Source organism: Aphelocoma coerulescens, chromosome 6 (assembly GCF_041296385.1).
Source record: "Aphelocoma coerulescens isolate FSJ_1873_10779 chromosome 6, UR_Acoe_1.0, whole genome shotgun sequence".
NCBI lineage: Eukaryota > Metazoa > Chordata > Aves > Passeriformes > Corvidae > Aphelocoma > Aphelocoma coerulescens.
This window is the reverse complement of record NC_091020.1, coordinates 9,869,082-9,895,897: the sequence shown is the minus strand read 5'-3', so window position 1 is coordinate 9,895,897 and position 26,816 is coordinate 9,869,082. Positions and strand designations below refer to the sequence as shown.

The following is a 26,816-nucleotide window of genomic DNA, read 5'->3' as shown; positions in this document are numbered from 1 at the left end:
TCGCACAGGTGTTTTTTTAGGGCTGTCAGAAGATTTATGCAGCACAATGGCCACCTCCCCGCCCGATTCCAGCCGTCCCTCCGCAGAAGTTCGGCAATGTCTGTCCCTCGCCGGCCGGGCTCGGGGGGCCCGGGGCTCGCGGAATCTTTCCCGAACGGGTCCCTTTGCTTTTCCCCCGACAGGGCCAGAGATGCCCCTCTCTGAACTCCGGTTCGCAGCCTCGTGCGACCCGCGGGGCGGCGGGGGCGGGCCGGGGAGGGGCTGCCGAGCTCGGACACCGCGGCGGCGGCGGCGAGCACTCGCCCTGGGCCCCAGGAGCAGCGGCACCCATGCCCGGTAAGTGCCGGGGGGCGCGCAGGGAGGGAGGGAGGGAGGGAGGGAGGGAAGGGGTGCCCGGCTCGTCCCGCAGCCCCCGGCCGGACACCTGCAGCCGCCCCGCTGGCGCTGGGGAAGGCTCCGCAAAGCATCAGCTCAAACCTGCCCCTGGGCACCTGCCCGGGCTCCCTCCGGAGCCGGCCGGGAACTGCAGGGGCTGGCAGGCAGCGCCCGGCAGAGGAGAGCTCGGCTCTGGAGACAGGCCCAGCAGATGAGGAGTCTAGCCGCCTCCCTCCCCCCGATTATTTAGTTTACACTGTACATGTGCTTAGACTGTGGCTTTATATAGGGATTAAAACTCTTGGGGGAGAACGGGCTGCTCGTAACTCCAAAAGGCTTACTGCAAAATTTAAGTAAAGCTTATTTAAAGCATATTAATCAGACAGTAAGCAAAAAGGGATGCAATCCCAGAGGAGACAGAGGATGCCTGTCAACACCTCTTCTGTGCTAGGATAAACCTGGTGCCTATCAACAGGAGACAGTCCCCCAGCTCAGATGGGGGGAGATGAAGTGATCCAACTTCATCTCCTGCTGCCGTGATCCTGTACCACGGCAGGATACAATACATCAATTCCTCATGACCACAGGTAGTTATTTATAAAGATACATATTTTCTCCCTGCACACAATGGATTCAACTTACCTCAGTGGTCTATTTTGTGACTAGTGCTACATCGTGCCCTAAGCCACTGGTTCTGTTCCTGATCTTATCAGATAAGATGATCTAAAGGTGAGCCAAATTCCCCTTACTCTCATTAAATTACAGGTAACTTTACTGAAATGAGTAAAACTTTACCTCATATCTACAACGATGTAAAGTTCTAAAAACCCCAGAACTTGAGTCAATGGCTATGGGGTGTGTCATAAATACTTAACATCATTCTGCAGTGAACAAATTCAGTACATACAAGCTCATTAACAAAGAGACTGGAAACTCATTCTCTTACTCCAAAATCAATTCACACCTCATTTTACTGTCCTTAACGCTAAATGGTGACAAACTGGCTATTGGGGAATACAGGACACCAAAGACTTGTGAATGAAGAGGACAAGTTAAACAAAGACCTGTTGAGCTTGCTCGAAATAACCTTTCAGATACTTATGTCAGACAGTAAAACTACCAGCTGTATAGATGTTTGTGCTGTTTATAGTGCACCTACATGAAGGAAACCATTAATTTCTACTATGAGCATTAAACTAAAGCATTTTTAATGCTTCTGAGATGCAATAAAATGTCAGTCTGACTGAAGATGTATTTGAGCATGCCCTACAAAATTAAAAGGAACAAACACAAAAAATTCCCATGCTCATATGCATTTCCTCATACCATGCATTCTTATCAAGGAAAACCAATTTACCCACATGGCACAATCAAACTTGTCTCCGTATTGATACTAACCCATACCAAACAGGTGCTTGTTTCCTGTTCCTCGGAATAAGGATTGTACTAATAGTCTGGTTAAATGCTGGAACCTACTCAGTTCACCTACCAGTTGCAAGGACAGCAGAGTGCTGTTGCTGTGGTACAGCCGTGAGCAGGCTGGCTGCTCCGTGCTGGTGCCGGGCGACAGCAGTGATTATGTGACTCAGGGAAGCAGCCAGCCAATTCCAGCAGAGGGCTAAGGCAACACACCTGGAGGGGAGCCGCAAAACCAGCTTGGCTCCGCTGACTCTACCTAAAGCAGGAAAATGAGTCAGGATCAGATTAAGGCCTTTGAGGCACTATGGCCAGGTTAATTTTACAGCACAAGGTAATTACTTAAGTGTTCTGTAGCTGAAGGACATTTCACGGCACTGTAATAGTGCAACACTGAAAAAGATTGGCAATACATGTATTTGCAACTCACCTCCCACACTCTTTATAGCTCTAATCAATAAATTAAATCACATGAAATTAGTTTTGAATTATTCAAAACTATCACTAGTGTTGACTGATCATTTTGTGCTTGTATTGTCTTTATTTACTTGTATCATTGCATAGAGATGGCTAACTGCAAGGTACCTACTAAGCACAGACAGATAAAAAGAAAAAGGAATAAAGCATAATCACAGTTAACTCTATCTAAAAGCAGAGAAGAGGAAAAAAGTCAATACCAGTTGTGAGAAAATGCCAGGTCACTTAGCTACTTCAGTTTCAGGGGAGACCTTGAGGACTGTCAACACCCAGTACTCAGCTGATCCTGAGCTGCCGCCCATGGCTACAGAGAGGAAGATAATTCTGGAGTTTAGGCTCATTTTCAGACAGAGGATATTCTGGTAGTCACAACTCAATGCACCAGTACTAGCTTAGTGGTAGGACAAGGCAGGCTGGGTATAAGGTACAGAGCAAAATAATCTTTGCAGCCTTGCACTCCAGCATTCTCAGCAAACATGTGAAAGCAATGAACTGAGCCCCTTATCAATTGTCTACCCTTGGTCTAATGAGAAATTCTCACAACAGAATTTCTCATATTCATATTAAACACATTTATTCAGTTTTATTTGGATTTTGGCTTGTTCACAGTAATTATACAAGATTTTGTTGTACGTTAAGTACTCACAATCCAGAAAACTGTGTTTAATGGATACTTTGACTTCACAGATCAGGAAACACATGCATCCTCAGAAAGAAAACAACCCATAGCTTTACTTTGTTCCTTGTGCCAGGGTCTAGACTCAATTCAACATAGATGAATAGCTGGAAGAGCAAACCAAACCAAAATAATGGTACCTTTCATATTAGGTGCTCCTGGGTTCTCTTTTTATTCTGTTATGCAAGCTCTAGCACTTTTGCCATGCTACGGTAAATGCTAATGCAAAAAAAAGAGCCTGAACAGTTCTTTGGGGTTTGGGGTTTTGTCATGTCTGCAGTCTCTTACACTGCAATAACTGCCAGTGCATCTGAACACTGTAACCTGTTACTGCCATTGTCATACGTCCTTAGGTGTTGCACCATGCTATAACAAAACAAAGATGTGCACATGAGCTGAATGCTTCTTTTAAAAATCATGTTGGAATGCATTTGTTAGCTTTAATATTCCTGTCTACACCCAATGTATACTTAACTTTGATTTTCCTATGATGTTTTATGTGCTTTTATGTTTGAACAGAACAAGCAGTTGCTGTGGCTGGAGGTGTAATAGGAGGGATCCTTTTATTTGTTCTCCTTGGAATAACTGCATATCTGCTCTGGAAAAAATTTTGCCGCCTCTTTTCTTACAAAAAGCTCATCAATCCTGTCAAAACAACAAATGCAGATGCCATTTTTCGGGGTCAGGCAAATTCTGAAATTCAACTAAAAAGCACAAGGTACTTATTTTCATTTTGTTTTTAAAGCATACACTATGTAATTTATTTCAACTTGTCAAATCCCAAATGAGGGGGTGATCTAAATATATGCATGTACAGAAATAAAGATCCCTACATTTTATGAAAACATTAGTCATGTTCTGTTTTGTTCCTTTAGGAAACTGAGAATCTAACTATGAAAGTGATGATTAATTCTGATTTATTTAAAAGAGAGAATATATTCAAGTGTGATTGGTGCATGGATAGCTTTACCTGTTATTTAGACAAACCCAGACTATGTTCCAGAGTAATTTCTAGTCTAATAACAAAAACAATAGGACTTCAGTTCAGGAAGGAGACTCTCTTAGAGAATTAATCATTGCAGGGGGTCTGGGCTCTAAAACAAGCAGCTGCAGTTAATCCTTCATTTCCTCTGAAGGATAAATTCTAAAGGGAAGGAAAGGGGGAAAGAGAAGAATCTGTCAGAAGAATTAAGACCTAATGTACCTCACTGGATTTTTATGCATTAAACAAATAAAATCAATTGCAAAACAATGGATATTTAACATTTTTACCTTTGCATGTCTGTAGAATTTTTACATTGTGACATAAGAACAGTAAACTTACTACTGTTACCAAGTTTTGTTTCCACATTTAAACCAGAAGAGTCAATAGGTGCTGTTGTCTTGAGCAGATCCAGAAGTGTTCCATTTATCATTCCACCAACACTGCATGGGCGAGATTGGATCCACCTGAAAAATGAAGAACAGGTTCAGGAAGACAGTGACCCCTACATGACCCCTCAGCCTGGGCCACGGTCATCATTTCATTCTTTGGGTATGGCATTGCAAAAATGGGACTATTTTTAAGGGTATTCCTTTAAAGGGTGGCTTTATTATTATGAACATATTTCTTGGGGGCACACCAGACATAGCATTCCACAGCACAAGCCCTAAATGCTCTCTGCATTTTTGTTTTTTATATATAAGAATTGGACAAGAATGTAATCATTTTGGTCCCAGTGCTGTGGTACCTTGCACATTTGGCAGACAAAGCAATCTCTACTCCCATGTTTTGTAAAGGCCAGGAAGTGTCTGCTGACCCCAGAAACAGCAGAATCACCAGTTGCAGACTGCAACAACAAATAGCTAGAACTAACAAGGTACAATCACAGAAATGAGAGAAAGAAAAGTGATGCAGCCTACAATTACTCCCCCAAAGTTGAGGGAAAAAGAAATAAAACATGAAATTCTTACAAAAAATTGATTGTTAATAAAGAGATTAATCTGATTTGCCCTAATACAGGAGTGGTTATAAAAATGCCTGCAATGCTTCTTGAGACTAATCTGAGGGTGCTTGTTTTGTCTTTTCTTGAAGCTGGAGCTTATGTTGTCGGGACCGTTAACCCAGACCTGTACAAGCTTCCTGAAGACAAAAGTGAAACAGATTTTCCTGATGGAAACATTGGCCGCCTCTGGTTCTCCATAGAATACGAGCAAGAGTCAGAAAGGCTCCTCGTCTCCTTGATCAAAGTCAGGAAGCTGCAGCCTCCTGCTGATTCCTGTAGTCCATTTGTGAAAATCTACCTGCTACCTGATGAAAGAAGCTACCTGCAGTCCAAAACAAAACGTAAAACTCTTAACCCGCAGTTTGATGAAAACTTTGTTTTCCAGGTACTTTCCCTTTTGATGAGGCAGATTTTTGTTTGCAAATATTAACTTGTCAAACTACAGTACATGTTTGTAGAAAATTAGTGTTCACAGTGCTTCTACCAAGATAGAAGTTGTTTCCATCAGAGACAGGATTTTTTTCCGGGGCTTCTGGAGATCCTGGGTTACAGAAATGTATGGCTCCAGAACTCATCCTACTCTGGTTTGAACCAAAGTCAAGGATTCCAAAACTTGCCCTGGGAATAATGAAAGCTCCAGTTTGAACTACAGCTGAACAGTTCTGCCCAGCAGTTCTTGAAGTGCGGATGGAGCCAATATTGATCTAATGCTTTCACAGCTTTCACTATCTTTGCTGTGCAAGCAGGCTAGACAGCAGAACTTGGGAGGTATGTCTGGGCTGCTATTTGTATAGTACTGTAAAGCTTGGCTTCCCATGCTAAGAGGCTTTTAGCACACATCACAAGACAAAAGCTTTAAAACCAAAAAAAAGGTTGTATTTCAGACAACTGAAAAAATGTTTACAGATTCTAAACGTTTGTGTCTGAAAGTGAACACATCACATAGCACTAGATCCATGTGAGCTGAAAAACCACCAATGAACTTCGCAGCTTTCAAATGAACTCATAGTATTTTAGCTTCGATCTTGACTTCTGCATAGCTAAAACTTAAGGCAAATTTAAAAAGTAGACTTCAAATAATTAAAGGAAATCTCCACCTACACTTAAAACACTTTGAAAAATATTTCCTTTGAAGTCATGCTAGAGCAGAAAAGTGTCAGATGTTTTATAATTATTATTATATTCTTCCTTTTCCTGTACAGGTTTCCAGTAAAATGTTGCTACAAAGGACACTTAAGTTTTTGGTTTATCATGTTGATAAACAGAAGAAGCATCATCTCCTAGGCCAAGTTATATTCCCACTAAAAAATGAAGCATTAACTGAGGACAACAAACTAGTCATATGGAGAGATCTGGAGAAAGAAAACTTGGAGGTATGTGACACCAGGCTGCTTGGCACTGTGGAACTTCTGTCATCTTACAAGTATTGGAAGGATATAGCTGAAGTACAAGTATGTTCTACCAAGTACTTCAAATGCAAAAGTACTTTATAAACATTTGGAACCGAAATTCCCATCTTACCAACCTGCAGATCCATAGCTGTTGTAAAGGGATTACCCAGCTGCTTGGAAAAAGTCACATGAATTAGGAGGTAATTACATAAGAAGTTTTGTTATTTGCTTCTCTTTTGAATTACTAAGAGCAGAAAAAGGCTGAAGAGGCAAGAAAATAGATAGCACCTGGGAAAGAGTAATTCTGAGGTTTAGGAAGGCTGATTAATTAGTTCCATCAAATGTTACAACAGCATAAATAAAGCCATTACAATTCACCCACATGCCTTAGTGTGACAGAAACCATTGATATGAAAAAGGATTTTTCTCCCCATTTGTCCATGTGACAAGAGAGTTTCTCAGATATATCTGACATGTGGTGTTCTGCTTCCAAAGCCTCCCTCAGAGTACGGTGATATCCAGTTCTCCCTGAGCTACAATGACTACCTGGGCCGTCTCACTGTGGTGGTTCTGAGGGCAAGGGGATTAAAGCTCCAGGAGGAAAGCCCTGCTGTTGGTAAGTGGGATTTCCTCCCTGCTATCAGCTCTACAATTCCTGTTTTATTTGCTCCTTCCTCATCTGTCCACCCAGGCTTGTGCTGTGAGACTCTGACAGGAACATATTAACATCCTGGTGATTTGAGTGGAAACAAGCCATATTTTGCCCTGGAGCAATTAGATTTTGATAGCTTAGTTCTGCTATGTTTGGGGTTTGTTTCATAATAAATGGTTTTCCCCATGGCAATCAGTGGCAACTTTTATCTCCTGTTTTAGTACAGTGAGCAACATCCTTTTGCTGCACTCCAGTCCAGAGAAGGCAGCATTTTAGGGGACATTGACATTAACAGTTGCCTCAAGTCCAATTCCCAGAGGTAACAGCTGCAGGACAACCACTTATGCTGAACAGCTGTCCTGGGAAGAACTGAGTTGGGGAAAAAAAATCCTATTTTAGGACAGCCTGGCTATTGTTCAAAGGACCATGGCATGGAGTCACAATTTTCTCCCTTAGTGCAGAGGGCTTTTTCTGCTATATCATACTCATGTGTCCTTGGACTCAGAGCTTACCTCAAAATGCTGTTTAAAATCTAAACACTCAAAGCAAAAACAGATGGAAGAATCAACTTGTATTTCAGTCTGTAGTGATTTCTTGCAGGGCTTTGAAGCTAAACAATATAAATGCAAAATACACCTACCATTTAAAAAGAAAAGAGGTTTAGTCCTCTCTATACACTCATCAACTATGAAGTCTTTTTGATGGAATAAATTAAGCCTTCAAAAAAGCCTCCATCAGATGAAGGGAAAGCACAGAAATGTAAGATCAAGGATGCAGGGTAAGAATATGGGTGCTTATTTTAACAGCACTTAAATTGGAAAGTGCATTGCAAAACTGCACCCTCAGTACTTTGTGTACTCCCTGCTTCATGTTATGCTGGCATGTGTGTTCCATGGATCTCTCACAATCTGATTTTATACTTGATACTGACTCCTGAAAGGAAGAAATTCCTTAAGCTGTCTCCCAACTGCCTCTTAAAGATGTCTTTTCTTCTTGAATTTCTTTTTCTCCAAGGTGTGTATGTCAAAGTCTCACTAATGAACCATAATAGATTCATCAAAAGTAAAAAGACAGCAGCTCTTCTGGGAACTCCCAATCCTGTGTACAATGAAACCTTCAGTTTCAAGGCAGATCAGACAGAGCTGGATACAGCAAGCCTGAGTCTATCTGTGCTCCAGAGTAACAAAGGAGAAAGTAAGTTATATAAATTATTACAGTCAAGGTGTCAAATCTCTTGCATATCTGAGATATGTTTAAACCTGAGAGGAACTAATTCCTTTTCAGGAATCATAAAATCATAAAACATATAAGAGTGCTGGGGTATTACAAAAGCTGTCTCTTTAAAAGCAGAACAACTTACCTGAGTTAAGCATATGTCTCTCTTTTAGAGGCTAAAGATAAATTTCACGGAAGACGTGAATAAAAATCCCTGTAAACTAATCAATGTCAGGATAAGGTGCTGTGCTTTTGTTTCATTCCAGTATCCTATTAAGACAAGCTTATATGAACACAACCTCCAAAATTTTGTGGCCACTCATTCTTTCTAAGCAAATTTCAAAGAGTAATAGCAATTTTAATTCTCTCAGCAGTTCAAGCAGTGACAAAGAAGAAAGAGAGATTAGCAAACATCCCCATTTCCTGGCAGAAAACCTCATGCTTGAGGCCTCTTACTAATTGTTAGAGAATCCATTAAGGAATTCTGCTTAGAGAAGCAAATCAGAATTCAATATTTACAGTGGTCAGAAGAAAAACATCTTCCCTGCAGTACAAATATGATCTCAGTAATTTTCCCCATTCATAGCTGAAAAGTCCAGACATGAAGAAACAATCTGCTCCTTGGCAGAGGGGGGTCAGTGGCAATCCACATTACAGCTCCCAGCTGTCTCAGTAACTGCAGTCATTTTTTCCCAAGTCACAGCATCATATGAATCCTACTGAGGTTGCTGATGCAACCCAAAATTAGGGCACACTTCCACAGTAAACCTGAGGTAAAGGGGCAGGGCACATACAGATATTTGTGCCTTGAACATATTTTTGTTTAACTGCAGGCAAAAGGACAGGCCTGCATTGACTAAAAACCCACTTACTGCAGTACCTTTCAATGCTGAACCTTAGCAGGTAGAAGCTACAGAACCTGAAATCCAGAGTATTTCCTTGATGAATATTTTGGTTTAAAAATAACTTTCAGAACAGACATTACTTGGAGAAATATAGGTTGATATTCTAATTTAGGCATGGATTTCAGAGAAGCATCACAGGTGTTCATCACTAACTGCTTGCTTTTTTCCCAGAAACGCTTCTGCTGGGACGAGTAGTAGTTGGGCCTTTCATGTACACCCGTGGCAAAGAACTGGAACACTGGAATGAGATGATCAGCAAGCCCAAGGAGCTGGTTAAACGATGGCATGCTCTCTGCCACAGCACATGAACAGCACTGAGAAACCACCAACCTTAACATGGAAAAGCTCTTACTATCTTTCTCACCTAAAGGGTACAAAAATATTTGTTAAGAGTTTGTACCCTAAGTAGAAAAGGATAAAATAAATTATTTCCTAGACCAAACACAAATAAAAGATTTGGTCCCTGGTAGGCTGGAACACTCTCTTTCCTCTATTCAAAATATATGTTCAATTAAATTAACACACAGCACAGTAAACAAAACAGGAAGCCAACCATGCTCTCACAGTATTAGTTATTTTGACTAGTAAATTCCGCTTCCTACTCATGAGTTCTGGGCACAAATGATCATGTGTCATGTAGATAGAGCCCAAAATGACCAAAGAATTGCCAGTGATGACAGCAGGCCTATCTGTCCACTGCACCACATCACCACAACAGCTTCATCAAAGCTGAGAGAAGCCCAGTGAGCATGCCAAAACAGACAAAGCCCAAAAGATTCTGACTGACACATGTAGAACTTAGTTAAAATAGCAGCATTATATTTAAAGCCTCTTTTGAACAGGAAGGGTGAAGGAACTGTTTACTGGTCACATACCTAGAAGCAGCTGTTCACATCCCTCAGCATGGTGTATTTCCTGCAGTAACTCAGTTCAATGTTTTCAGCTGACCCCAACAACAGCACTTTGTGTTGACACTAAGGAACAAGCAGAGAAGTCATGGAGTCACAAGTGACTGGAGGCTATTCCAGTACTGGAGTACTGGAATACTCTGAGACAGTAAGAGGAGGTTCTGTCCTTATATATTTCTCTCTAACCACATCTCTGCTGGAGACAGAGCATTGATTACAAGAGCCTTGGGTATGACCTAGTATGACCATTCTTACACTGAAAATCCGATTAGCTTAAGCCCCCTGGGCATGTGTCTGCTTTAGTAGTAGAATCTTCTTCATTAAGTAAATTACTGCTCTATAAAATAGTTCAGAGCAGTTATTCTTAATCAAAACAAAATAGGACATTCTTCTCTTCTTGATTGTTCACTGGGGACCTGAGCTCTGTACCCTTCACACTGTACCCTTCACACTGTACAGTCATAAACCAGACACACAGACTACTGCAGCGAAACATTCTGCACAACGACGTTTCAAGAGGACCATAACCTCTACAGCTGAAATCAAAACAACTTCCTTTCAAACAGGACACAGTATTAATTAACTCAATATCTTAAAAATATTAGGCTTCTCTGGGGAGATGAAACCACTTTCCATTTTGACAATATTGTTATTACCTAAAGGAAATGTTATGAATGATACCACAGGAATTGTGAGATAACAGACTTCCCTGATCCACCATCTGATATGTTACATGGTGCCCTCAGTCTGTCTTGCTAATTGCACCACTGGATACAAGATGAACCTAAACTCATTACATTAAACTGAATTTTACAAAGTATTCAACCCTCATTAAATCTTTGCTAAAGGAGTAATACCAGCACCCTAAACTCCAAAGAGCTGTATTCAAATTTCAGTACCACAAAACTACTGCAAACCGATGTGATAAGCAGAGTTATCATGTTTGCTCTGTGAAGAAAAACTACACAGTTATCATACAGCTTACATATTACTAGAATAAAATAATTTTACCAAATAAATTTTGTTCTTTATTAGTTATATCATACAATAAAGATCTTAAAAGTAAGCTGTTAGAAGTGTTTCAGACAGTTGGTTTATGAGGTTGGGCAGGAAGATGCATGTAATGTACAGTGTCTGTTAACAAATACCTCTGAAGTGGGAAGTCACCTGTCTGACTTATGTACAGTATGGTCCTCTTTTCTTCTTATACATTCAAGTAACAATATTTCCACCTTGTGTGTTCAATAATTTCAGCTAACTCGTGAAGAAGCATTCTAGTGCACTTACCAACGTACTTGTACTCATGGTCACCCAAGTGAAGCATATGACAAAGGCCCTTTTTGACTCTTCCTGAACAAGAGCTATTTCAAAGTGAGAAACATCATCAAATAAGGAGTTCTAATACAGTGTTTTAACTGTCACATAATGGAGCAAATGTTTTTACCTATCACCTTTTATATAACATCCATCTGATCTTGATGACTTGAGCTTGAGACTTGCCTTGAGCTGAAGGGCCTTGAGCTGAAGGATGAGGAATGATTACAAGACAGTTCTGTTTTACAGGAGAAAAGAACAGCAGCAAAATTTCTGAGGGTAAATGGCAAAAATTCTGCTGTTAAAAGAAGGAAAGCAACCACAACAGCAAAACAAAAAGACCAACCTACAGATAGCATATGGGATAAATCAAACAAAAATCATGTAACTAAAGTATTACTGAATTCTGTCTGTCTTCCTCTAATCTGCCAGGTCTGAGGAAAATTAAGTCTCTCAATAGTAGTGAATTTTTCTGAGGAGAAAAAGGAAAACAGATACTGAAGAAATTGTTGGAGTTTATTAACATAATTATTAACATAAAAATACATGTATAAAAATATACTTTATGAAAATTCATCAGTATTACTCCAGCAGTATACACTATCAGCAGATATTCCATACCAGTCCTTTTGATGGTTTTGCTTTTTTTGTAAGTTAAAACCAAAATCCTTTATTATCATTTTTTTAAGAGATTTGCTTCCTTCAGCTAAGTCATTTTTCTTCCTCTTCCCATCTGTGTGTCCTTATGGTCTTTGTTACTCAGTTAGTGCAGAGCTCACAGATCAGGATGAAAATTTAGCAGATGGAAATCCTTTTGCAAAGGATAGCTGTTCTCATCTAGCACGAAGTGGCTTCTGATTTCCAGCAAATAGGATGCTTCTGTATCTGCCAGCAGCGAATGACACAGATCTGCTACTATTGTGCTGTAGGTTATATCTGAAGAGGGCACTGCAAAACACAGAACAATTCAATTTACACTTGATTTTTACAAGAGCACCTAACATTCAAGTTCTACCTCCACGCAAGCTCCACTGAATTACTGGAAGTGTACTTCAACATCTGAATAGAAAATTAGCTTTTATTTTTAATTACTTATAAAAAAACAACGAGCTGAGCCTGTTTCTCATGAAACTGTTAACACCTGTGAATCACAGAAAACACCTCTCAAGTCAAACAGGACGTATCAAGTGAAGCTTATCTGAAACACAGCCCAGTACTTCACAGCACAAAAACATGCCAGTTCCAAAAGCTCCTAAGAGATTCTATTTTGCACATAAGGAATCCATTTAGTTACCAAATATTTAGGTATATAACTACAACGATTTAGTTATATAATAGGCATTCACACCATCTCACCTCCTGTTGTTGCAACCTCTCCTCTGAAACTCTGAGTTTGTCAGACAGCCACTGAAATACACTTTGATGTTGGTTGTTTAGGGTTTTTTTAAACTGTCAATGATTAAAAATTTTGCTTCCATTGTGAACTTCGCTGCCTGTTTCTAGGACAAGTAATTCATGAAACAGTACCTACTAATCTCTTCAGCCAGTCTGCAGGAATATTGAGGAAGATTTTTTCCATTAGCTCAGACACCACATGAACATAAATTTCATATCCTTCATCTTCTACTGTCATCAAAGCAGGTCTAGATGAGAAAACAAAGTTTCATGAAAGTTAGCTGCTATGTTTTGTTTCCTATTGAAGCAAAATTTTTGAAAGCACTATAGATTAATCTTACTCTGCAACATAATACCAAGAAATAGAAAAATTACTCATCTGTCAAATCTATAGCACTGGAATCAGTTTGAGGAATACATAAGGAAATGGCCTTAAACTGAGACAGGAGACTCAGATTAGACATTAGAAGGAAACTTTTCATTGTTTAATTGTTAGGATGGTCAGGGATCCCACTACCAGGGAGGTGGTGGGAATGCAAAGTAGGGAGATAAGCTTAGGTGCATCACTTGGAATTGTACCATCTGTATCAGCATCACTCAATATTATCTATCTTAACAAATCACTTTATAGCCACATAATAACAAGGTATATCTCTTGTACTATAACAAATACCAAATGTTTCCACAAACCACTGAACAAATAAAAATCCCTCCTTGGAAATACTCCAAAGGTGATGCATTATTACTGAACTAATCAGAGGAAAATTTCAGTGCAAAAATGAAATACTTTTCCCTGAAAAAGTTGGGCATATAAGTTCTACATCTAGATGTGCTCACATGCTGAGAATACAAATATTGGAAATCCTTATCATTTTTCTACCATGTTTTGTGCAGGAGCAAATTGAGGTCTTTCATGCCCACTGAGATGTTATAATCTTATGAAAGACTGGGGGAACCTTTTCAGTTAAGAAAAGAAACTCTTCGCACTTAATCCTGCCTCGCAGGAAAACAAAGAGCACATAAAGATGCAAGACTGTTTTGCTTAGAGGAAAATACTAAGTCACTACTTGGTTAGATAAATAGGGCACTAGTATTTAAGTCAATGATTCATTAAACTCACTATGAAAGAGTTTAGATAGAATTTGAGAAAAATTTGAGATGGAAAATTTACATATTCTAGAATTCTATTATTTCCATGGTTGTCTCAATTAACATTCTCTAGCTACATATCTTTCTAATCACTCTGATAATTACATTTCAAAAGCCCAAGATAAATGTGAGAATTGAACAATTAGTTAATAAAGATGTACCTACATCAACTGGATCCACTTAGTTTATTTTCTCTAAGTGTGAATATGTGTCTCACAGTGCCATCTGGTGATAACTCACTATCTCTGCTCTCCAAGAATGTTTATTGAAAACATTTGTCAATATTATTTCTGAACAGCTGAAACTGACTAATCAGTTTAAAAATATGGTCGTGTATTCACATGATTTCAGATTTAGGCTGGAACAAGATTCTCGAGGAGTTTTCCTTTGGTCCTCAAGCTTCTACTCCATCTTAGCTTTATCTGACACAGTATTGGGTAACCATCATTCATAACATAGTATTCAAAGAAATTAAAAAGTTAGATTTAAACTAAGAATATCATGCATAAATAATGACAATATAATACAGCAATTCATGAACAACAACTTGAAAATTCGTTAGAAAGACAGGGATTGTTAACCACACCTTAAATGAAGAATTTTAGATATGGGGCAAGTTAAAATGGAGAAAATTTACCTCTCTAATAATACACATTATTTTGTTTTTTCTTTATTTACCTGTAGAATGTTTTGACTTTGTTGTATGGCAAACATCTAATACATTGCTTGTAGATCATGTTCTCATCTGCCTGCAGTTCCAGACCACATTTGGCACAACCTGAATATGTGATCATAGGCAGAGAAGCCAAAACACACTCCAGTGAAGTGTCAGCAGAGAAGATGAGTTGCTTATACTGACCAGTGGAAATGGTAAACTTCAGTTCTAAGATATGGGCTTTCACTTGAATCACTCCTACAAAAACAATTCAAATACAAATTAAGTTTTATTTAAACTGAAAGCAAAAGCAAGGGCTACAGGTGATTCAAAACCAAAATTGCTATCAAAAACTTCTTCAACTTTTTCCCCTTTGTTAACACATGTTCAAACTTTTAGAGATATTTTATGCAGTGAAAAATCCTTGTGGCTAAATATTATTTTTAAATGTATAAAAGTACTACATTTTCAGGTACTATTTTAGTAGATGCCACTATAGAAGGTGCCTGAATAAGAGATAAAAATTGTGCAAAGAATTTCCAAGTGATTTTCTTCCCACTATTTCAGAGGCACTGAAAAGTACAGCTTTAACAACTTAGCTTTTCACTTTTATATTTAAATTAAATGCTGCAACAACAATTTTAATCACTTCCTAGAATTTAATGCCAACCATAGCAATCTTCGAGGTTTACCTGGGAGCGGATGACTGCATAAAATGTCTTGTTTGTTTTTAAGAAGTTTTCAATAGCAGCAGCTATTTTGCTTTAGAGAGTACCAGTTTTGGAGAAAGACTGACAAACTTTCAGTAATTAGTCTCATCATTACTAGACTGGTTGGTGTGGACAACAAAAGTCAGCATTTCTCCCTGTGCTCCAAAGCTGTCTTTGCATGGCACCACACCCCACACCTATCTCTCCACTGAGTTCACTGTATGGCCAAGTATGGAACATTCAGTTTGGCCAAGTACGGAGCAGCAGCCTCCAGAATAAATTCAGAATCCCAGATCTGGGCTACCTTAAAGACCAACTGTCTTACTTCATCAACAGAGCATCTATTTTGCCTCCTTATGCACGGCACAACAGACATTACAGAGCTATGGATAACGTTTACCTGAGCATTTTTCCTCCAAGTGTGCTGAGAGCCTTGTCAACTCCATGAGGGATGTTGGACTTTTCTGAAACTTTTCTTTAAATTCAACTGCCCTTTTGTCATCATCAAACAAGCACTCACAGGATGACCAGGGAGTTGTATGCAGTTCCAAATCACCTGAGACAGAACTATGTTGGACAAGAAGGTATTTGAAGTCCCATATGTGATCTAAAGAACAAAAAAACCAAACAGAAGAGTTTACTTTCTATACTGTGGTTCATTTCCAGCAAGCCAAGGTTACTTCCATGATTGAGAAAAACATGAGATCACCTGTGAGTGCTAAAAGCTGGTAGAGAGCTTCTCACAGCTTCACAGGAAAACTGTGAGAAGCTTTCATTCTCACGCAGACTCTCATGAGAAAGCAGTTAGAGAAAAGTAAACTCTTGGCAGCTGCATAATTGTTATGAGAACTGCATATTGTTTTGGGTACATGGAAAAATAATATTTACAGATGGGCGTTATAGGGCTCAACCTATCACCTTGAGAGGTGGTGGGTGAATAGGCCAATCATGTAATTTCTTTACTGCAAACCACACTATATAAGATGAGCTTCCCATTAAACGTGGTCTTAGCTCTGCTTCGGCCATATCATCTGACCTGCCTTATGTCGTGATTCTTCTCATCTCCCTGGGGATAACAGTGACAAACACATGCTCATATGGTCAGCTCTGGTAACTTCAATTCAAGTCTGATATGAAAGGTTTTTCCTTCCCTTTCCCTATAAACTTTACATGAGTTGTCCCATAATGGAAATTCAATTTCACCTCTACCAAATTCAGCTGCCAAGACAACTCAGCCTTTTGAAAAAGAAACCAGCTCAGAAATTTGTTGTCAGCTCTAATGCTGGCAATGTCTCAAAGAAAAAAACAAAGAAAATAACATCTTTATGTTATTCATCAACTTCCATTTTTTAATATGTCCCTGTTTCTGATCTTCTATCTCCACAATTATCAATTTAACATAAACCTAGTTTAACTTATTTTCAAAGAACGAGGCCAGGAATAAATCAAAATTTGGTAGTAAACACTGCTGAAACACAGGCTATGTAATTCTTGCAAGAGATGCTTCTAGTTAGTTACAGCTGGACTTGATCTCAAGACCATTAGGATATAAAGCCTGACACTATTAAGGTGGAAAGCAGAAAATAAAAATAAGGAGTAGAAAAACCCCAGCAATTCATGCTAAACCAGACAATGATAAGGAAGACTCAGCAAAACTGGTAACACAGTTAACACTCATGGGTTTTAACAGTTACATAACCAGGCACTATGCAAAAGAGTACATCTTGTATATAGATCCAAGTTTTTAAATATTTATGCCTTCTCAGTCTTCTAAAGTGCATTCAAATTCTGCTGCTGATGGCACTGCTTCTAAACAGAGGAGACATGTTAGAACTAGCATAAAATATTTTAGTCCTCCAAGGGGAGTATTTAAAGATTAAATGGATAAATGTTACCAGCTAAACACTTAAAAGGCACTAACAGCATCACAAAAATCCTGTTACACTTACCAGTAGATACAAGGACCTTACCTTTTTTCCTCTGAAGCTGAGGGCACCAGGCAGCCCCTGCTCCCCACAGAACCATCCTATAGTGTTGATCTCTGTTCTGTTCTACTGTTAGAATAATTTTTCTTTGGTTGCCACCTCTGTAGCTGTACACAGATTCTGAAAAGAATTGAAATCACATTACTTCTACAGTAAAAAGCATATAAGCACACAAACCCCATGTGCCTCAGTATTAAGGTGAAATCATAGGGTTATCACATTTTATGGTACAATTAAAAGCAAACAAGAATACACCTACAATTTCTTCAGGACAGAAAATAATCTGATTTCTTCAGCAACATGAATCTAGTTTAAAGGAGTGCATAAAGTATATTAATTTACTTTTATCCAAGTACTCAGCAACTTGGCAACTCCCTTTAAAACAGGAGGTATCTGAGCATCTTTCAGCTCCCATTCATCCTGACTCATAGAGTAGAAAGAAATTGTACTCAATCTCTCTGTAACTGCCATAATTGGAAGTTGTTCCTGTAACTTCTGTAGATTACACTGAAAGAAACATTTCTCTAGAAGTTTTCACATAGAAGGAAACCATAGTCATGTACAAGGCACACTAAAAGTATTAGTAACAGTCCCTACAAACTGAAACAATTAAGATCTCTACACCACTCTTATCCAGGACACTGCATGTTTCAGTTCCACACTAAAACTACAATATTTTTCACAAATAATTTTTGAACAAGAACACTTGTATTAAACATCTAACAGTTCCAAGATTTACATACTAGAGCAAATTATGAAGATTTCTATCTTCGAAATTCTGCATTTAAAACTAATAAACATGATATTGACAATGTGGGTAGAAGTTTGTAGCTTACTAATATAGGATGAGAGTGCAGTATGATCAAGTTTTTGAGCAAAGCTTGAGGTCAAGCAGTGAGAAACATTTTGCCTTGCAAAATTACTATTTAAGTTTCACCTATTTCAGAAGTTGACGTCCAGTGCATGAACTTACCTATTAATACAGAAATATTGATAATTTTCAGGATTGAGTGCACCAAAGTATTTGGCTGGAGCTGATCTAGCTGCACATACTGAACATCATCCAGTCTCTGAACTTGTCTTTGTGGAATGTCTCTGAAGTGTGGAAATTCTGATGATATGTATGCCAACAAGCCATGGAGAACACCACCATCCACTATAGGATAAACTTACATGAAATAAAGGCAAAATCACATACTATTTTTTATACTTAGAAGTATAAAACTTATGGCTTCGAACACATTTACACTGACTAAATCAAAACTGTTTAAGAATAATTTTAAGGTAAGAAATTCCTGAGATATATAACACCTGATCTGAAATTAAACTGTACTTTAGGATATTATCAACAGGAAGGAGATCAAGTTAAGCTAAGTGCAATACTTTAAAATACACCAAAAATCTTGTATCATAGCTTGGTAAGAAGAAAGCTGTTCTTGATCATTGACCTCAGAATCTGCCTTAAACAGCTGGCAATAGTGGATACCACAAAGACAGCAAGAACAATGCAATCACTGTGATACTTCCACTGTATTTTCCCCTCAGTCTCCAACCCTCCATGGCCTGCAGTGAATTATTCTCCCTGAAAGGATCTACTTAGTCCATTTTGCAAAAAAATTAATCCTGATGAAAACTCAGACATCACATGGCCATGTCCTGACATAACTGCTTGGTCTTAAACTAAACTCAAAGAACTCAGTATTTTTAGAGTTCAGTGGTAACCACCAAACTTTACCATGGTTTTCACATGCTATCTGATGCCATCATGTCCACATCTTGTGCACAGGTGTTCCTGTCATACTCTTCTGTCATGTTTTGTACCTCTCAATTGCACACATTTCCATTTTATCCCATGTGTGAGGCATTGCCAACAAAATGGAGTACTTGAAAAAGTTGTCTTACTGTAGTTTTCATGGAAACTTATGCATTACAATCTTACATTCTTCTGGATTGAGAGCTGAGCAGTTCCCCAGATTTAGTAACTGACTGGTAAATGTAGACTGAAGCATGACTTCTCCACACCAAAGATTCTCATACATTACTACATCTGCAAGAAAAAAGCAACCTTATCAACTCATGCATCAACAATACTGAAGTGTATAATATTTTTCTTGACTATAAAACCATCTTACATACAGATGTGTAAGGCACAGGGTTTGAAAGAGATCACTGGGAAACACAGTGTTTTTTTAAAATCTATTTTTTAAATGCCATTTACAATGAGTTAATAAAATTTTCTCATTAGGTTGACATAATTCTTAAATTCACTAACCTCCTAGCAGACACTGCTTAGGTCTGGTTTGTAATAGGACTTGTAACTTTCAAGAACAACTGTTTTAAAACACTGACACCTTACAGACACCCTGACTCCCCATGGCTGTGTCTGAGGGCAAACTTCCATGGGATAGTCAATGTTCCACTGGCAGGATGACTGAAAACTCAAATGATGTGAGTGATATAAGAAAGCTACGTACAAATGTTTAGCCATAGCTCCAAATCACTTGTTACATTCTTCTACTTTAAACACGCATTTTAAAGATCTGTATTTTAAAAAGGCAAATAACAGAACTCTCACCTGTAAGCAGTACAATATCCCCAGGAAACACAGTGAGGGACCAAAATGCAGCAGCACGCCACAGCACCACCTTTCTCTCAACTTCTGACTGGTCAACAACAACAATTGTTGCTACAGGAACTTTACACGAAGATTTTGTTTTAGTCTTCACCTGTATTTCTTTGATATGACAAGGATGTACAACTGTGACCAAAATACTGTACTTTTGATTTTTGCTGCAGCAGTTCTTAAGTAGTGATAGTTTCTTTTGGAGTTTCTTGAACTCTGTCATCCTCTCTGGATCCACTCTAACCCCAGAACCAGGTGGAGAAGAATTCAGTTTAGCTCTCTTGGGTTTCAGCTGTCTTTGAAATGCTGAGTGAAAAAAATGAAAAGAATCTTCATACTTGCGGGGTCTTTTCGAAGAGTTCTTGTGAGAACAGTTTCCTTGAGAGCACAGTATTCCAGAGCTCAATGACTCAATATGGATTTCATTTACAAATTGCTTAGGAGGAACATTAAGTTCTTTAAACTTTTCTGTATGTTCCTTAGCACTTCCTTCTTGTTTTGTAGCTTCAATCCAAACATTTTCCCCATCATCCTCAGAACTGAAAAGTTCAAGAGAACTTGCATCCTCTTCCTTATATTCATTTTCAGTCACATTAGTAGTACATGTTCCAACACCAGAATCACATTGGAAGCAATCATACTGCCTTTCTTCAGCTTTTTTGCCTGCTTCTGTTTCTGATAGTTTTCCAATTCTTTCCTGCATCTCATTCTGATCCTGTGCATAAACAGCCACCAGACTCGAAGTCACTACACTCTGAAATTCAGTGTCTGCTGACACCACAAAGTCTGCACAGTGATTTAGTTCTTTTGATTTGGACTCTTGACTTTTTTTGAAAAACGTATCCAGGTATTGACTTAGATGTTCATGATGTTCACTTCTATGACCTGACTGAAATCCCACAGACTGCAGATGGATGCTGACCTGCTTAGTACTGGCAACCAAATCAGAAATGTCAGAGCTGTTAACTTCTGAATGACTGGCTTTTCTCTCAGTGAGGTCTGGACAGCAGCCATGTGATGGTTTATCCTGTCCAGCTGATTCTGCACAGGTCTGGGGCAGGTGTTGATCTGCAGCCTGATTTACATCTGCAGATGTGTATCTATCTTTGCATATCTGACAACCAGAGCAAGTTAAACTTGTCTTTTTAGGAGCGTTGGTACAAGTCACTGCCACAGGGGCAGGAGATGTCAAACCTTCTTTTGCCATGAACCTGCCCTGCTGAGCCTGAGCGCTGCCCCCACTTGTAGGGAGTCCTGTGACTCTGGAGCTTTCTGCCTGGAGCACTGAGGGGGCAGCAGCACCCTGGACTTTTCCAGAAACAAACCCATGTGTATCACACAAACACTGGAGTTCTCTCCATTTCTCAGCAGTAGGTGCTGAATTACTTTGCTCTAACATCTCCAGTGGGCTTGGAATACTGGGTGCTCCCACAAAAATATGAATTTGTGGTCTTTTTGACATTTTTGACTGCTGTGTAAGTTTGACTTTAAATAATGTGGTTTATACACAATAATAAATAAGCACAATTATAAGTATTAGCAAATGAAAAAAAAAAAAAGATTTTACTTTTTCTTAAAAATTTAAAAAATACCTAAAATTCATAGGAGTATTTCATAGTTTACCTGGTAAAAGCACTACTCGACTACCTAAAGCCTATAAAAATAGATATACAAAATCTAAAGTATGGAAGTTACCTTAGAAATACTTAATATTTCTTTGTGTCAAACTTGCACAGGAAAATAAATTTATAAAAATAAAACAACACCTAGTTTCTGATTCTGACACTTGGAAACACATTATAGTGAAGTTAAAATTAAGTTTTATTATTGACCTATTTGTCTTCATGTATTATTGCTAATTAAACAGTCAAATGTGAATTCACTATTCAGTGCTTGATTTTAACTCATGTGAAATAAATGTCTTTAAGAAATCTTCACAGCATGGTTAAGAGATCATTTCATCCTCCAGAAAATTACAGTTTCAACTAAATGATTAAAATACTAGAGCTATTTAGAATTAAAGTTTGCTAGGAATGCAATATTTTACATGCTGTTTTGGCATGAAACGACTGTTTCAAGCTATTACTGATAAATTGTAATTATTTAATAACCACTAAGAGGTCAGTAAAGCTTGAGCAGGCAATTTAGGATTTGCTTTAATTCATTCATGGAGTATCAAACTACTCCAGAAATTACTAGCTTTTCTAGCTAATTAAAATTAGCCCACTTACACAGCACACAAAAAAGAAGATATTTTATTTTTTTTTTAATTTCTGCTGTATAATTATAATTTTAAAATAAGCAGAAACAGCTATAACTGTTCATTAAAATGCTGATTATAGCTATTTGTTTTGGGAGTATTCTTGCTAATAGAAGTTGCTGCAATAGGCAATTCCGTAGATGTAGAGAACACCAGAAAAAAACTGAGACAATCCGGCTGTAAATAGAAGGAAAAGACCATTAAAACAAATACAGCATTTGAAAAAGATGCAGATTTTCATTTAGCACTAATTAAATTAGCAACCATTTTCCTAACAACCCCACTAGGGGTCGGTAAATCTGCACACTCATAAGGCTCGTTGTAACATGGAAAAACCATAAACATCCTGGAATGCTGATCTCTGCTATATCATTGTTGTCACTGGAAAAGCAATATACAACCACTAAAATTAGACTGGGCAATATACAAAGAAGCTACAAAACCCAGTGACTGGTATTGCTCACTTTTATGTTCATAACAAAACAAGTACTACCTAAAACACTGGGGTGTCCAAACTTCTACAGTTGTACATTTAAATTTAGTCCTATAAGAACATAACTCTTAAAGGACAATACCCAAACCTGTGAAAGCTTTGAGTTATATAAAGAATGATAATATACAAATAACCAGAAGGACAGAATTTACAGTTCAACACTAAAGTAGTGGATCAGGTAAGGCAAAGACAAAGCAAAGTGAGGTTGAACCCCTAAAGAAGCGATGTTAATAAGTTTTGTGGTTAAAAGGCTACCTAATTCATGATGGAAAAAGTTAAGTAACAGATCTATGTCAAGTAGAAAATGTTACTATTAGTTTAAATGAACTTGCTAAATGTCCAGTTATGTAGTAATTTATCAGCCCCTCATTTTAAGTATCACTTCTCTTTTGTTTTCTGTCATGTTTAAAGATTTATAAGTTACACAAAAACTCAGGAAGTTTTCCTTAACTTTCCAGTTCTGTAACTTCTCTAAATTTAGGATTTGTTTTCCTGATTCGTGTTTTGCAGTGCCAGTACTCTTAAAGCCAGGGTAAATGGGGCCCTGAGCAACCTGGTCTAGTGAAACGTGTCCATGGCAGGGGGCTTGGAACTTAATGATTTTTGTTAAGAACCTTTCCAACCCAAGCTGTTCTATGATACTATGATCACACCAAAGGAATTGAACCTTGGTGTTATTTAATGAATGTTTGCAATTAAAATACAGTTTCTATTTTCAAAACCTAAATTAGCTTAGGAATGGTGACGTTTGCCAACTTTCTGATTCATGTAGTAAGTCCACTAGCAAACGACCTGCTTTGGCAACTTCCAAGTGACTTTTTGGGTCAAAGATGTCAAACTCCTTCCTGTACTAGGAATCATCAGTACCTAAAATCATTTAGGTCTGTAAATCAGAAAGAAAAAAAAAATTAAAGTTTACCTAAATTCTCTGTACGCAAAACTGTTGAATGAACCTTTGCTTTGCTGCTTTAGAACGGAATTATTACTCATTTAATGAGTTTGTTAGTGAAGTTCTGAACCTTGTTTTAAATAAAAGTCTGAAAGAACAATTCATTACAGATTTTAAAAAGATGAGCAAAAATCTATCAATCATTTTAGCAAAATGCCACTGCCACAAAAAAATTCCATTTTTTTACTGTATTTAATTTATCTGTGGGCAGACAGTGGGTTAACTACACCAAAGATAACGGGATCTAAAACTCATAGAGATACACCTGAAACCTGAATGCGCATATCCATTATACCTGTTAATTATTACACCATTTCCTAATTTGTGGAAAGGTACTCTATTCCTAATAGCCAATGAAAGCCAAGCTTTTTATCTCTGAAATGGTCAGAGTCTGATTGACGGGTCAATGATCTATTAAAAAACAGTAACTACATCAGCAAGTTGCACATTTGCAAGACACTGCAACTGAAGTTTAATATACCTATTACAAGAAATATATTATGCTACATAGTCTATTTCCTCCAATCTAAACAGTAAGACAGGAATTCTAAATTTAAAGGTTTTTAAAATGAACTGTCGTTAACAGATTGTTAATCTCTAGTGATTCGTTATGCACAAAACAAAATTTAAAACAGCTCTAAAAATCCTCTTCCCATAGTTACTCTAGAAATGTTCTGATGCTACATATATGACCTTAAAGTACCCCTAAAATACCCTAGAAATACTCATTACTTCTATTCCATATTTTACAACTCCCTAATAGCATTCACTTGCCACGATAATCATTAAGCATTATGCCAAGGTAATTTAAGAGGGTGACACAGCTTCAGCTTCCTATCATTCCTGAATATTCATGGTAGCCAGGTGCCTAAATCTCTGTTTTGAGAAGTTACATCCAAATAGTTTCATCAAGTCTTTACTTAAGTCCTGTACATTAGGAGTAAACCACACTAATTCAACCGCTAGTTAAGAGCTTCTTTATGTCTGTTACACACTACAGCTTCAAGCTGCAAATAAGACTACAGAAATAAAAGACAGCCATGCATCAGAAGACAAAGGACTATAGCACTATAATGCAAAAGTGTAACCTACTTTCCCATCCAGAAACACTAAAGTTTTAGGAGATAGACAGTATATTCTTTTAACTTCCTACTTTGATTTGCTGCAGCTTGATGCTGAACATCGTAAATATAAGTAGTTAATGACTTGATCCCTAAAATATGCAAAAAGACATTATGTTGTCCTTTACCTGCTGAAAAGCTGGCCCAGTAAGCAATAAATACATAAAGTGGGATATTCTTTCAATTCTAAATTTTAACATCTACTGTGAACTTTCCCCTCCCTTATTCACATAGTTGATTTTATACTCCTCCTACACGTAGTATAAAAAATTAAAGAATAGATTCATCTATGTTACAACAGAGGAAACTGAATTATTCATAGCCATCTTCAGAGTATTTAGTTTCAGTTCAATTCAAGCTGTAGGGTTGTTTGGTTGGGCTTTTCTTTTTTCGACAGCTCAACCCATGTAATTGTAGAGTAGAAAATCTACTAAGACACTTGCTAACCAAAGGAAAACCAGAAAAACTTCCTGATGCAGAATTCTGATTACATCACAGGAAAGTCTCCTGGCACTTCCACCATGCTGCTCAAATCTCCCTCCAAAATTCAATGTGGTCTTTTTAAAAGCCAGGTGCTGCAGATGTACAGTCACTTTGAAGAACTGAAGAAACTGTAAGCAGTGTAGTAACAGTTTCAAACACTTAGAAATGGAAACAACTCTGGGATGAAGTGATGAAGGCATTTCATGTTTGCTTGCAACTTGTGCAAGAAAAAGAAGCATGATCTTTCTGCCAACAACTCCTGCTAGCACTGCAAGTGAATCAATACACCAGTGACAGCACCTATCTATTAAATCAATAAGCTTGGTCCAAATACATGTTAAGAGGAACACAATGGAAAATAAAAACTGACAGAAGAAATCAAGCTAAGCAACTTGTAGCTGAAGTGAACTTACTGTATGTAACAGTGAGGGATATATCATGTGGGCTTAAAAGAAGATTATACGTGTAAGTGAATGGCAGCTCAAAGAGATTTAAGTGGATTGCATTAGCCAAGGCTAGTGCGACCTAACAAGAAGTCAAGGGAACACAGAAGTGAGAGAACATACACATACACAAGGGCAGCTGAGGAAATTGATAGGATAAGTCTTATTTCTGTCATCTGTTGTTTGGTGATTGTTACAATCACCTAATACCTTTAATCTGAATTTTAATACAAGGTTTCAAGTAAAGACTGTAGTCCTGACCATAACTGACCTGTGTAACTAACTGCAATTTTACACCAGGATGGTTATTTGGCTCACATAATAACACCATGTTAGCACATGGAATACTGTGCACAGAGGCTGCTGTCAACCACACCTGGTGGTATAGCAAGAACCCTGCTAATCGATATCAAAATTGATGAAAATCACAAGCATTCATTTGCCTACAGCAGTATCTGTAACTAGTGTAAAGTTACTTCTAAATGAGGTACTTAGGTTATTATTGACCATAAAATAATTTCTGTTAGTACTTACTATTTAAGTTAAATAGCAGCAATACTAATCCAATCAGTATTTAGTTCTTTTCACTGGCTATTACCAGAGGAGTACAGTACCATCTGGCCTCAAGATACGTACAGCTGGTTTACAAGTACATAAAACCTGTATTCAGCAATATGTAGCCATAAAACATGAGGTATCCATTTTTTCTTCCTTATTTGGAGCCCTTTCAGAAACAAGATGATTTTTAGAATGCAGAACACCTATGGTTTAGGTACCACAATAGAAACCTTCCTAAATACTCCCACAGCAGCAGGGGAATAATTTAAACCAGAAATCAGTGTTCTTAGAAGTTCCACAGTCTGACACTGTAAAAAAACTTAAATCAAAATACTGAGTAAGAAGAGACAAGTTGTTCCTCATAACTATTACTGAATGATAATATACAAAAAGAAGGCAAACAATCAAATGGCATTGCTATTGCTAACATTTAATGTGTACCTACTTGCCTGCAGGATCAGGGCCTGTGGTTTCTAAAGTTGTGCACTAGAAGGAAAATATTTCCCTGGACCTGAAATGAAGACATTTCTTCTGTAAATATAAGCTTGCATTATATAAAGGCGTCTACTGAGCAGTTGCACCAGCCATTTTATTTTACATTATTTTTTGGAACCAAATGATGCAACAATCTGAACACTGATAATACACTTTCAATTCAGCCACTGAGATAGTCTTCAT

General features: G+C 38.0%; 3 protein-coding genes across 10 annotated transcripts in view; 1 reads left to right on the top strand and 2 right to left on the bottom strand.

Moving 5' to 3' along the window:
• Nucleotides 1–4,333, bottom strand: part of GPRIN2 (G protein regulated inducer of neurite outgrowth 2) — a 34,607-nt gene extending 30,274 nt beyond the window's left edge. Inside the window, exon 1 of one of the 2 annotated variants that reach the window (XM_069019183.1) lies at nucleotides 4,269–4,333. The gene's annotated coding sequence lies outside the window, so the exon portion shown is untranslated. Of the gene's footprint in view, nucleotides 1–1,864; nucleotides 2,098–4,268 lie in introns of those variants that run through there. The other variant, XM_069019181.1, reaches the window with a different exon arrangement.
• LOC138112311 (synaptotagmin-15-like) lies at nucleotides 97–9,569 on the top strand. Its single transcript, XM_069019184.1, is given in 9 exon segments — nucleotides 97–181; nucleotides 184–336; nucleotides 3,464–3,662; nucleotides 4,336–4,478; nucleotides 5,019–5,314; nucleotides 6,132–6,302; nucleotides 6,816–6,936; nucleotides 7,987–8,166; nucleotides 9,264–9,569. Coding segments are annotated over 9 exon segments (1,485 nt in total). The 3' UTR covers nucleotides 9,401–9,569.
• Nucleotides 9,570–11,812: 2,243 nt separating this feature from the next.
• SHLD2 (shieldin complex subunit 2) overlaps nucleotides 11,813–26,816 on the bottom strand; it is a 29,958-nt gene continuing 14,954 nt past the window's right edge. For 4 of the 7 annotated variants that reach the window (XM_069019174.1, XM_069019178.1, XM_069019177.1 and 1 more), the window contains 8 exons: nucleotides 19,784–22,268; nucleotides 19,148–19,255; nucleotides 18,182–18,376; nucleotides 17,194–17,328; nucleotides 15,624–15,830; nucleotides 14,537–14,771; nucleotides 12,842–12,957; nucleotides 11,813–12,262 (listed from right to left, as the gene is read on the bottom strand). In XM_069019174.1, the coding sequence (XP_068875275.1) occupies nucleotides 12,090–12,262; nucleotides 12,842–12,957; nucleotides 14,537–14,771; nucleotides 15,624–15,830; nucleotides 17,194–17,328; nucleotides 18,182–18,376; nucleotides 19,148–19,255; nucleotides 19,784–21,293 (2,679 nt within the window). In that variant the 5' untranslated portion in view covers nucleotides 21,294–22,268 and the 3' untranslated portion in view covers nucleotides 11,813–12,089. Of the gene's footprint in view, nucleotides 12,263–12,841; nucleotides 12,958–14,536; nucleotides 14,772–15,623; nucleotides 15,831–17,193; nucleotides 17,329–18,181; nucleotides 18,377–19,147; nucleotides 19,256–19,783; nucleotides 22,269–26,583; nucleotides 26,650–26,816 lie in introns of all 7 variants that reach the window. The other 3 variants (XM_069019175.1, XM_069019179.1, XM_069019180.1) reach the window with 3 other exon arrangements.